Source organism: Cannabis sativa, chromosome 3, assembly GCF_029168945.1.
Source record: "Cannabis sativa cultivar Pink pepper isolate KNU-18-1 chromosome 3, ASM2916894v1, whole genome shotgun sequence".
NCBI classification, from domain to species: domain Eukaryota; kingdom Viridiplantae; phylum Streptophyta; class Magnoliopsida; order Rosales; family Cannabaceae; genus Cannabis; species Cannabis sativa.
Window position 1 is genome coordinate 34,405,177 of NC_083603.1, and position 13,877 is coordinate 34,419,053.

The following is a 13,877-nucleotide window of genomic DNA, read 5'->3' on the forward strand; positions in this document are numbered from 1 at the left end:
ATTTAAAAAGTAAAAAATGAAATAAGTTGAAGGATTTTTTAGAAAAAAAAGGCTGCACTTGTTATCGATTGATTAGCTTGAGGCCTCATACTTAATTCATATAATTGTAACAAAATAATTAAATATCATTTAAAAATAATTAATTATTTGAAAATTTATTATAAGAAGAGAATTTTCATTTGTGTCAAAAGAAGTTTAATTTTTGTAAAAAAAAAATAAATTTTATTGTAAATATTATAATTAAATGACTTAATTATTAAAATAATTCAAGTAAGGATTTAAATATAAATATTAATTGCTAAAAGAGGTCTTGTTAAATATTTAATTAATTATTTTAAGAAAATAGTTAATTATAATTAAATAATTCTAAAAAAGGAATGTCTACTATTTAATTAATTATTTTAAGAAAATAGTTAATTATAATTAATTAAATCTAAAAAAGGAAAGTCTACCTATTAGTAACCTGCTATTACAGGTTAAAAAAAAAATGTAACCATACGGTTACAATAAAAATGTAACCATTGAATAGTCACCCATATATATATATTAATATTTCATTAAGAAAATATATATTAGGTATATATAAGAAAAGTATCTGAATTGGTTTAGTTTGAACCGCTAACGATAATTCCAAAGATGTATCTGAATTAAAAAATTATAAAACGGTCCAAAATAACTAAAGTGCCGTTTGGTAACACTTTTGTTTTCTAATTTTTTAATCCCAAAATGAAAGTAAAATTTTTGTTTTTAAAAATTTTGTTTTTGAAAAACAAAAATGCGTTTTGTAACTACTTTTGTTTTTCAATTTTAAAAACAGAAAACAAAAGTGTGTTCTGTAAAGTTCATTTTTATTTTTTATTTTTTTATTTTATTTCAGTCGGGTTTAGGTCTGGAGTCGCATTCAGGTTCGGTTCAGAGGCCGGGTTCATCGCCATGGCTGTGGGGGGAGAATTTGGGTTTGGGTCTCGTCGGAGTCTAAAATATTGATTAAGAACAAAGCTATTTAAAAAAATATTGAAAGTGATTTTTTTTTGTTTTTAAAATTTTGATTCTCAACTAAAAAATTAAAAAGTAAAAATAATTTTATAGAACTTGTTTTTGAAAAATATTTTTACTTTTCTAATTTTAAAAATAGAAAACTAATTAAAATAGTGTTAACAAATCACATCTAAACTATTTAAATCAGATTTTTTTGTGAGAATTAATTAGAGTTTTGAAACATGTATTACAAATTATATGAATGCCGTAACATAAAAATATCAACAAGGTTTTGGGCTAATAATATAATGTTTCATTAGAATAGATACATGAAGGCCGAGTTGGCTGTCCTTTCGACGATATATCCTAAAAAAAAATAACTTTCGTGAACCACTAGCCACTAGATTTCATCGTATATAGTGTTTGATAAATTATAAAACACACAATACCAGTATGCCTGCCTACCACATCACATACAATATATCTTTTATTTTTTTCCGGAAATAAATAAACACATTAAATAAAAGAATTAGTCTTGATTTAATTTAGGGTAAATACCATTTTGGACCCTCTGTTTTATAAAAGTTACCAATTGGACCCTGTATTTTGTTAAATGACAAAATGGACCCTGTATTTTCTAAAATAGTACATATATGACCCTGAATTGATTTTTTGTCAAAATAAAGTTTAATTATAATCTGATCTAAAAGTACTATGACAAAACTGTTTACATTTATTGTATCTGTTCGTATTAAGCATTGTCTTCAAGTTGGTTGTATTAAAAAAAAAAGTTGTCAAAAACTAAGCTTAGGGTCCTATTTTTACTATTTTAGAAAATACAGGGTCCATTTTGTCATTTAACAAAACACAAGGTCCAATCTGTAACTTTTGCAAAACACAGGGTCTAAAATAGTATTTACCCTTTAATTTAGTAATATCCAATTTTAAATATTATTTACAAGAATGAACTAGCTAGCTAGTTGCAATAGATTGGTTTGTTCATCAATCTTGGCAAAGCAAATAGTCAAACTGGAGGCTCTTACTTATCAACTAACTCTTTTATGCTTGAATCCCTTCCACTATTTATGACAATATATTGGAATAATTATAGATTTAATATAGCGTCGTTGTCATTATGGTGCACTATAATATGTAGTTTCTTTACTCAACTCAACTAAAGGAAACAACCCCTCCACTAATTCGTTTATTATTTGAAAATTAAAGCCGATCCAAGTCCAAAATACAATGCATCGTGTCCGCTTTTCTCTATACTATTATTTTTTTTAAAAAGAAAATCCAATTTCATTAATTTGATATTTACTTTGTTATGTGTGATCAAAAGATGACTTATCAAAAAATTTCACTATTGGGAGTGGGCCATTCAATCGTTACTTCTTTTTTGTGGTTGGTGTCTCCTTAATTAGCTTGAAATTTAAGGTTAATTCAAAAGTAGTACTTGCACTTGAAATTCAATGTTAAAGTAGTTTAAATTCATGCCCATTTTAATGAGAAATGTTAAAAAATACTAATAGTGCCTAAATTCTGGTATATATTAATATTATTATTGGTCCAATTCATTATTAAGTCACATATAGTTCAATGCAATAAAGAGTATCGTTAACTAATTGTAAAACGATACATGTGCTAGATACTAATGGTGTTTAATAACAATAATAGCAATGCTTATTATATATCCATTTACGTGTAAATGTGTATGTGTAGGAGTAGGTGTGCAAATTAATGCTAACATTATACGGTTGAATTGTTTTTTCAAGTGTTTATGTGAAAAAAAAAAAGGTTATTCTACCTTAGTTTATTTTTGGAAGGGTAAAGGGAGATTTTCACAAAAGAAAATGCTTCAATGGTTGGTTAGCATGACATCCTCAAAACTTAAAAATCTACTGTGTGGTGGATTGAGACTCTCCTCCACATTATAGATGAAGAAAGGCCCCTCTTTCTTTATTTTATTTCTTTTAACTATTTCACCAAAACAAGAGAATAAAATGATCACGATTTCATATATACTCCTAAGCTTCATCACTTTTTTTTCTCTTAGATTAGAACTATTGTTTCAATCATAGTTTCATGTTCTCTGCTGTATGCTTTTCCTTCTCAATTCTGAAGTCAGTAATACTTTTTGAATAGTTTCAGCTTCTATCCTTGGTAAAATTTTCATATTGCCTCATGTGACTAATTTAATATGTTTTAAAACTTGGTCAGGCTCTATATATAACCTTTGTCTCTCCACAATTATGATTTGAGAGTTTCATATTCTCATTGTTCTTTATTTTTTCTCATAATAAGAAAAAAAATATCAGTGTCCTTTTTTTTTCAAAAAAAATTATTATTTAAGAGAAAAATCCATTTTCTTTGAGTTATTTAGGCTTGGTGCTTTTTTAGTTTTTACTGTCCTCCCCTATTTTGTTTTTGTTCCCTCCACAATAATAGAGACTTTTTTTTTTTCTCATTCTTTTCTTATTGCCTTGATTTCAAGAGGACATTCGACCCCTCTGATTCCCAATATTATCTCAGAAATTAGGTTCAGGTTGCAACCTCGAAACTTGGGAACATTTTAGAATTAAAGGGGAAAAAAAAAGAAAAATAAGCCTGCTATTCTTCTTATGTGGTTTGTTCTGCCTGAAGATTCAACTAACTTTAACTCTGTACCTGTTTGTTGACTTTCAAGTCCATCAATCATTTCAATCTTCAAGGCCATTCAATTTTCTTCCGAAACCATCATTTTGAAGATCTTCCCTTCCTCTCTTCTTCTCAGCTTCATCCCATCACATCCTTCAAAGTTCTGCTCCCCCTGTTCAGATACTTGTCTGATCAAATACCTTAACCAAACGATTTTTTCTTTTTCTTTTTTACTTTTATTAGTTCTTTTTATTTTGGTGCTTATTTTTTTATCTGGGTTATTCACATAATCATCACAAATGTTGTCTATGTAACCAATATTTGGTTTGAAAATAGTTTATTTTTCCTTAACAATCTGGTTTGTCCATTTGTTTTTTTTTTTTTTTGAAAGATTCATCAGTAAAGATAGCTCTCGATCTAAAGCAGTATGTGTTCAGAAACTAGTCCACCTCGACTATCTTTCGATCGTATTTTATGTCAGGACCATCCCCACAATCTCCAACCAAGAAGAGACTCAGCAATTCTGGAGTTGAATTGTGACTTTGAATTCAGCATTAACATTTGTTCAGACCAAGAATCTTCATCAGCTGATGAGCTCTTCTCTCATGGAGTGATCCTTCCCATTCAGCCTCGTGACAGAGTTAGTAGTACTATCAGTTTTCCTTCAAAAAAAACTCAAAACAGAGAAATCCCAAGTCTTAATTCTCTTCCTCCTCTTCCTTGGTCTGAGTATCAATCAAAGGGAGAAAAGCTTAAGGAAGTTTCCACTTCTGATTATGTTGTGGAGCAGAGCAATAAGCCTCAGTCGACCAAGTCGTTTTGGGGAACATTCAAGAGAAGTAACAGCCTAAACCATGAGAACAAGAGAAGCTTGCTTTGTTCGTTGCCACTTCTTTCTAGAAGTAATTCAACTGGTTCGGTCTCATCAACTCAAAAGAAAACTTCCTCGTTTAAGGAGGTTAATAAGAGCAATGGTACTTGGCAAAAGCAGCCGTTGATTCCACTGGTGAGATCATCATCGTCCTCATCTTCATCATCATCTTCGTATTCAACGATGCAAAAGCCACCTTTGAAGAAAAATTACGGAGGAGGGTCTTATGGAAATGGTGTAAGGATTATTCCAGTCTTAAATGTACCACCTCCCTACATTCCTAAAGGAACTGCAAAACTCTTTGGATTTGGTAAAGATAGAAAGAGTAAGAAATGAGTGATTTATTTCATGGTGAAGAAAACTTGGCAATTATATGTTTTAGTTCATCATATACCTGTTATGGTTTCAAGCTCCTTGTGTTTTTATTTTCTTAAAAATTTTATATATGTTGTGTCATAGGATAGAACATGGAATCTTCCAAGGTGAGAGAATTTCATTCAAAAGAAAATATATATATCTTCACCCAAACTTAAATTCTTGTAAATTATGAAGAAAAAGATCACCATATTGAAAGGCTTGGAAGATTCATTCATATTTAAGTGTCACAATATTTAGAGACAAGAACAGGAACCCATAATACTGGGTTTGTCCCATTCGTGTTCAAATATATATATTTTTTTATGTAATATTATTTTCTTGTAGGTTCTTTTTCAGTCTTATCAGCTTTTAAAAGGACTTTATTCATATGGTAGATGCCTTGCCATTTATTTGTTTATTTTTTTTGCCCAACCATTTTGTTTGTAATTGATTGATTAAAAAATTGATACTTTCCTTGCAAGAATTGCGATAACAAAATTCATTGGAGTGGGTTTGAAAAAACCAAATCCCAAAACACAACCAAATGTCAATGTCCTACACTATGCAAAAAGTTCTTGTCTTTATTAATTTTTTTAGCTTCTTCTGCTCAACTAATTCATTTTATCAAGGACCATGTCTTGTGGTTATTCATTAGTATATATTATATTTAAGTCATTTTTTTCTTGTACACTTTAAAATATATATATATTTTTTTTTATTTTTAAGAATTCACATAAAAATAATTGCAACTAAAATTCACATCATAACTCACATAAAAATTAAGTAACAATTTAAACCATAAATTAAAAAATAATATATAAAATAATTCCGCTATATATAAAGCAAGGAAGATTTTAAAAACAAAAAAAATGTATCTTGCAAACATAGTGAGAGAGTACACTACCAATTAAGTTGGCTTGATATAATTATTGTCGGAGAAATTTGGACAACACCAAATAAAAAGAGATTTGATCTTTAATTAAAAATAGCAAGTACTCAATTTAAAACGACGAGTATTCAAATGAAGCTACACAAACAAATGGAAAAGTAATGAAAACAATGAACACAAGGAAGTATAGTGGTTGAGTCAGATCACGGTCTGCTTAGTCCACTATTGCAAGGATTTATGTCTTGTTCTATTCCTATTGGATCACTCCTTTATATACAAGGCAAGTGTTGCTTTACTAACACAGAACTTGATTGATTATAGAACCGTTTTACATTAAATATTAATATTAAATTGAAATAAACATAAATGGAATAAATGAAGAACAATTTAAATCCGATTCACTAAATACAACAACGTATGCGACTTCCATAGTACGAGTTTCTTGTCCATTTACTCACACAAGCTCCAAGGCTCAGGGTGCATTCTATTAAAATGAGACTAACAGGCCTCGTACTTAGGTATCTGTGTCCTAATCGAGTCATGTATCTGCATACCTTGTCAGCATCGATGACCTAGGACATGCGAGTCTCTTATCGAGTCATCGAGCATGCTAGGTCATTCGGACAAACTCGTTATGTAAAGAAATGATCTTTATTTAGTCGCAGGAGAAGTCTTTATAGTAATTGCATATATCTTGGTACATGCACGACTTGTATAATTCCTTCTTGGTTCTGCATTACGCGAGGCGTAATAATGCGACTACACTCTGTCACGGTCACATCATTTTGGTGAGTTTGGTTCAGGCGAGGTTTATTCTCAAGAAGTCCCTTCTTGATAGCTCAACACTCCTCAAGGGATGTGAGTCCACGTGTCATTCTTACGAGAGCCTAGTCTCGAGTTTCAAGGTGAAAAATTCGCACTATAACACTGTTGGGATTTTATGCCCTAAATAAAACCCATTACAATCTAATCTGATTTGTTATCAATAAAAGATTAGAAGTCATTTATGTTTGCATGTTGTTTTCATGTTTGTGGTTTAATATATATACAAAATCTGTTAAGTCCAGAACATATAGTCATTTACAATTACAGTGATGTCAACACAGTGGAATGTGATTGTGATTATATGCTTCGAAAGAAAAAGTCCCTATTTCATCAGTGTGTTGGATTTACACTGATGTGATAATCAGCGATGAAATGTACTTACACTTTGCATAAGTGTTATGTTCTCTCCAAAACATCGGTAAAAGTATACTAGTTTCGAATGTATGGAGTATACATTGGACTGGACCATTATTGATCTTGGTTAAGATATTATAATCTTATCGTTGTATCTTTCTGAGTCAATATCACTAGTTGATCTCAGATCAAAAGATCTTAATCTTGATATGCTTAGGTTCAATCTCAAGAGTGTTATTCATGTTCTTTGATTTGTTAGTTAAACCTACTTTCTGGTCAGGGTGATACGTACATTTTGGGAACATGGTAGTATAATTGAGTGGGAGCGTTAAACATAGATATGGAATCCATAACTTCTATAGGTATTTAGAAGTAAAATGATGATTTCCTTTGAGCTTAGCTAAATAGGTGTAAATGGAAGAGCTCTTGTTTTAGTGATTATATTTTAGTTCACTGAAATATCATTTACAGGTTGCTAAGTGTTTTAAGAATCAAAATACATTGAGAGGTGAAACGGTAAATTTATCCCTACTCGGTGTAAATCATCTATATAGAGGATCTTTGATTATTGAGATTATAACGATGGTTAAATGTGATAGCATATCTATATGGTGGAACATATAGAGCGTTCTATATGAGTGAGAGTGCAATTCCAAGTTCTAAGAGTGGATGCAACAAGGAATTAATAAGTTAGGGAATTTACCTGGTAAATTCTAGTTCAACTTATTGGAAGCTCAGTAATATAGGCTCATGGTCCCCATTCTAGTTGAGACCATACTGCTTGTAAGACTGAAATAATTGATTTTAATTAATCAATTATAATTCTAAAATTAGACTATGTCTAGTTGATGAATTTTCACTAAGCAAGGGCTAAATTGTAAAGAAAAGAGATTCTAGGTTTTATTTATTAATTGGAAACTTTATTATGTCTAATTAATAAATATATTATATGGAAATATTCTTTAATAATTTATTTTAGTTATTAAATAATTAGTTTTGGCATTTAATGGTTAGAATTAGAAAATTGGTATTTTTGAGAAAATAGAAATGAAAATTGTGAAAATTGTAAAATACCAATGTGGGGCCCATTAACCCATGGCCGGCCACTTAATGGGGATTTTCCAATTAATATTTCTATTATTTTAATGCCCAATAATTCCTAACCTAAACCTAGTGGTTGCCTATAAATAGACAGTGATGGCTCACACTTAAGAGAGATTGAAAATCAGAAAATTTTTGCCTTCAGAAAAATTGAGCCATCAACTATCCTTCTATAGCCGAAACCTCTTCTCCCTCTTTTCTTCTTCAAATTTTTGAACCCTTGAGTGATAGAGTGAGTGCCCACACACATAAAGTGGTATCTCAATCATAGTTTGGAAGATTGTGAAGAATCCAAACTGAAGAGAAGGACATTCGGGCTCAGATCTTGGTGATACTCTGCGACAGACAGGCTACAAGGGTTAGAGATCTGAGTGGAAGGAGACATATTATTCCGCTGCACCCAATGTAAGGTTTTCTGAAACTTTATATGTCTTTAATTTCATTGTTTTAGAAATTCATGTTAGGATGTTAATGAAACATACTTGTTAGTAAATCTAGATCCTGGTAAAACATATTCCAACAACTAGCCTCAGAGCCATTGTAATAATTTACTTTCAGGAAATATGAATTAAAATGATGATTTGCATTGATTTGGATGGTTTCATGTGGCTTATGTGCTTATGTGATGATATTTTAGAAATCGCAATGTATGTTACTGGAATATTTTTTATTTCGATCTGGAATTATTTTTACTTGAAAGTAGACGAAAAATTAATAAATTAAGGATGTTACAGAACCTAATTTGGATTTTTTATGAATTAGATATGATTTCTTGAAGTTGAACGAAAATATCAGGATTTGAATGCACACATGCGCGCGCACGGTCCTTAGGGATGCTCGGCCATTCAGACAATGCTGACTGAGATTACTCGGACACGGCTCCTGTCTGAAGGGCTGCTGCGCCGATCATACACGATCAAATGAGGCTGCTTGCAGCCTCTTCTCTCGATTGTTTCACAGCTTCCAAGTGCAGGGGTATGCGTTGCATACCCCTATGCCTCAAACTTATTTTCTTCATAACTTTTGATTCAAAAATCATTTTTCATTGAAACAAAAGCCAATTTTTGGTAGAATTTTGTGTAGAATCTGAATTTTCAATTAAAAATCTAATTGTCAGAATAAAACTATTTTTTTTTTAATTAATTAAAATTAGTTTTAGATATTAGTAGGCTTTGATTTTTGAAAATTTGATTTCTCACAAAAATAGCCTTATGGTTAATTTTGAAATTTTAACTTATTCTATTTATTTTAATTATAAGATCTGATATTATTTTTTTTTTTTAAATTTGAATGATCTTACCTTGATATTAAAATATTATCTTTTAAATAATCTTGCTCAGATTTTCAAAATTTGCTAACCATATCATATCTTTTTCAAATTTGTTATTTTTAAATTATATTTTATTAATTAAAATTATAAGATTAGGATTATGTTAGGTTTAACATTTTATCTTATTAGATATTTTTTTATTAAAACTATATTTTTGCAAAAATAACATGAAATTTGAAATGTTTGGTTAGTTTAGGTTTGAATAGAAATTTTAGTTTTTCAAACCATAGATTTTTAAACTTGTTTTATTTTATTATTTTAAAATTCTAACCATATATAAAATATCTTATTTTTTCAATTAGTTTATTTATGTAATATTTAAATTTATTAAATTATAAGACTTAGAATATAATATTGAAATATCTAAATTTAAAATTCAAGATATTTTATTATATCATTTTATTAAAAATTTTTAATAAATTTAAATTTTGAATAAACTTGATATTTGAAAATTGGCTAGATATTTTTTTGATTTTTTGTTAGAATCTAGCAAATTTAGGAGTTTGTTGAATTTTTGAATTTTTTCAAATATTCTCTAACAACGTAAATTTGAATTCTAGTTAAGGTATTTATTTTAATTTTTTTTAATTTTAAAATTGAGATATTTTAGCTGACTTTCCAGATATTCCTGATCAGTTACCTCTTTGTTTGTATTGTTTGATTATTATATTATATATTCAAAAAAAAAAAATTTACAAACCTATTATTTATTTGATCTAAATTGCTATGATTAACTTATTGACAGATCCAATGATCTGATTTTAATCATAGTCCAATTGTCAATAGATCTTATAAATAATTTGTAACAGGTAAATTTTGGCATTTCTTTCATCTGTGTAAACCTAGTAACATGATAGGGCCCATCCAAATCATTTGACTTGTGTGAGCCTATATGTTTGTTATTGGGCTTAGATGCATATAGGAAGCCTATTTAAGTTTTACTAAGTAAATGGACTAGGTTGCTTAAATAAAATTTCACTTAGGTAATTTTATTTAGGCCCAATTAGAATTGGGCTTATTCAATTAATAACAATTGTTTATTTAAAGGTTAAATTCCTCTCCTTTGGGCCTTGTGTGAGAGTTAGGGGGCCAATAGCAGTGGGTACGACATACTGAACCCAACCCTCCCTCACATGAACTACCCCAATTGTGAAGGCCCATTTGTCTTATTTAAATAATTGTATTAGGTTAATTATATTGATATAACCTAATTAAAATTGAATTAGCAACATAATTAACTTTTAAAATATATGAAATTTATTTTCATTTTAATATTTTAAAGTTAATTTTAGAAAAACACTTAGTTAATTGAAATATATTCTACATAGCTATTTATAGTACTAGTTATTTTTCTAATATTAAATAGGAAAATATTTTAGATTGAAAATTAATTGTTTAATAATTAATTTTGGATCAATTTTAAATAAACGATATTTTCCTAGTATTAAATTAGAATTAATAATTATGTTTCGTCTATACTTAATTATTTATTTCTTGAATTTAATACATTTAATTAAATTGAAAATTAAATATCTAAGTTGATTTTTATCATGATACTTAAATATTATTATTTTCATGATATTTAATTAAATAGAAAATTATTTTAAGTTGGATTTTTTTTTTTATTTTCATAACAACTTAAATTTGAATAATTTTCAAAATATATTTTATTTTATTTTATTAATCATTATTTTCGAAATAGCATATATTATGCAAGAAATTTTGTTTTTTTTTTATGAAAAATAGATTAAAGTTGAAAATTAATTATTTATTTTAATTAATTTTTGACCAACTTATATCAATGACTTTTTCATTTAAATGATTAATTAAAATAAATAAATTAAAATATATTATAATTAGAAAATGAATTATTTAGTCAATGAAAGTCTAGATAGATATTATCTGTTTTTGCTCGAAGTATTTTTCTATTAGTATTTAATTAAATAAAATTAATATTTAAGTTGATTTTCATTATGATACTTAAATATTTGAATTTTTATTTATATTTAATTAAATAGAAAAATTATATTTTAGTTGAAAATTAAGTTTTATTAATTAATTTTGGACCAACATAAAATTAGAATAATTTTTTGAGGATTTATTTTTATTTTATTTTAGAGCATTTTCGAAAAATTGTATGCTTATATACTTTAATTTTTTGAAATGCAATATATATTTATAGAAAATTAAATTTGAGTTGCAAATTAATTTAAATTAATACAACTTAAATTGAATAATTTTCTAAATATTTATTGAAAATTACTACTAAGATGGAAATAATTCATTTTATTTTCATATCCATCTAAGTATAATTTTATAAATATTAAATTAAAATTTTATTTAGAATTTTATTCTAAATTGGAAATTTTAATTAAATAAATATATATTTAAAATAAATAGATTGAAATAATATTAGAGAAAATACAATTTTAAATAATGAGCTTTATCATTATTAGGATATTCGATCTCCATTGTTGGTTTTACATAGTTATTGTTTTGGTGAGTAATCCTCCCTAATGGAGGAACGTTCATTAGCAATTTAACGCCGTAGAATCTCGAAAGATAAGTATTTTTTTTGTAAGTGTTTATTTCAATATGGATCACCCTAATGGTGGCGACTTTTAATAAGGCTTACAAAACTATGAAATAAAGGTGGAAGCTCATAAAAAAGAATAGCCTTGACTCTCGCCTAAATGGGACAACGCTGAATTCTCATCTTGATCGAATAAAAGGTTGCTAGAATATTTACCATTTTAGATGAGCTGACAACTCTATTCAATGGATGGTATCTTTGATTCTCGCCTAAACGGGACACTAATATCAGTTTGTTGAAAACCTTGGAAATTATTTAGGATTGTATGTTTTAGTATTTTCGCTTGTCATTCCTACTTGCTATGTGCTAATAATTTCTGAATGAGATTTTCTGTTGTAGTATCCAACATGACAATGACCAATCCCATGTTGTCACTATTGACTGATAATAAGTTGAGTGGATCTAACTTCCCTAAATGGAAAGAGAACATTAACATTGCTCTCATAGGTGAAAGTGCGCTGTTTGTGTTAACTGAACCGTCTCCTGAACAGCCGTGTGACAATGCAACCAAAGCTGTAAAAGAGAAGTATGAGCGTTGGCAGAATGCCAACAACAAAGCTCGATACTTCATGCTTTCTAGCATGGTTGACACCTTGAAAACAAGGTTTGCGAACACTGTCACAGCTACTGAAATCCTGACACATTTAACTGAACTATTCGGAATGGCATCAATCCGATCTCGCTTTGAAGCGACAACGAAATTTATCAATGCACGGATGAGTCCTCATCAGAACGTGCTTGATCACCTTCTCCAAATGGCAAGTTATTTCCAGGAAGCTCAGAATCATGGAGCTGAAATGGATCAGACAACTCAAGTGAGTCTTATCTTGAATAGTCTGACTCCAGCCTTTCTGCCCTACACTTCAAATTATGTCATGAATAAGAAGGAACAAGAATTTCACATGTTAGTCAACGACCTTCAGACATATGAAAATTTGATTGGAGGACCGCAGAAGAAGGGGCCTAAAGCTCATAATTCTGGAAATGGTAATGGGGCGACTAAGGCTGAGGCAAACTTTGCCTCTACTTCCAAACTCAAGAATAAGAAGAACTGGAAGAATAGCAAAAAGCATGTTCAAGGTGTGAAAATAGTTAAAAAGAAAAAGGCTGCTACCACTGCTGATACACCAAAAGGAAAATGCTTCTATTGCAATGAAAAGGGACACTGGAAACCCCAATGCCCTAAATTTCAAGCAAAGAAACAAGGTATTTCTTTTCCTATAAACTGATGTGTTTTAGTGAATTATTATCCACTTGGATTATTAATTCTGGACCTACTAACCCTGTTTATTTATTTTTCTTCTTATTTCAGCTCCAGCTGCTTGAACTCGGATGCTATCTAAGCGAGTTGAATCGGATGGTTGGACAGAAGGGTGGAGATAGTCCAAGATGAAGATGAAGCTCGATTTTTTTTTTATTATTTTTGAATTAATTGTTTTAGTTTCAGAACAATTTGGATTTCAATTATAGTTTGAGATTTTATTCTCTATTTTTCATATTGTTGCAGACAATTCCTTTATTTTGGAGAATTTTATAATAAAGTTTTCTAATTTTGAAAAAAAAAATGAATTGCATTTATGAATTGAGCTTCATTTACTTTATCTTGTGTATGACAGTACCAATTATATTTATATGTTTTAATGATTGTATGTGTATGTGTTTTTATTATTGACACAAATTCTATAGTATCTTCAACTCTTCAAAGAGTTAATACTACATAAACACTAAAATTTTATTTCTATGTTTATGAATAATTGTTAATTCTAAAAAAATTATTAAGAATTTGTGTAATAGAAAGATCTTTTGATCTGATAGGGGTGGAAAAAATTAAGAATAATATGCAGTTCAACGATCTTTTATATCTATTGAACTCTGGATTATATTCATAACTCCACATAATCTCTATAACACTAAGAGATGGCTATGATCTCTATATCCCTTA

At 28.8% G+C, this 13,877-nt stretch overlaps 1 protein-coding gene across 1 annotated transcript; it reads left to right on the forward strand.

Moving 5' to 3' along the window:
* The first annotated feature begins 2,763 nt into the window (after nucleotides 1–2,763).
* LOC115708652 (uncharacterized) lies at nucleotides 2,764–5,172 on the forward strand. The gene is made up of 2 exons (XM_030636632.2): nucleotides 2,764–3,141; nucleotides 4,007–5,172. Exon 2 carries the CDS (start codon nucleotides 4,043–4,045, stop codon nucleotides 4,820–4,822), a length of 780 nt encoding a protein of 259 aa, XP_030492492.2. The 5' UTR covers nucleotides 2,764–3,141; nucleotides 4,007–4,042; the 3' UTR covers nucleotides 4,823–5,172.
* The last annotated feature ends 8,705 nt before the right edge of the window (nucleotides 5,173–13,877 follow it).

Excerpts from the sequence above, each read along its gene's own strand:
- LOC115708652 (XM_030636632.2), top strand. The coding sequence starts at position 4,043 with ATGTGTTCAGAAACTAGTCCACCTCGACTATCTTTCGATCGTATTTTA.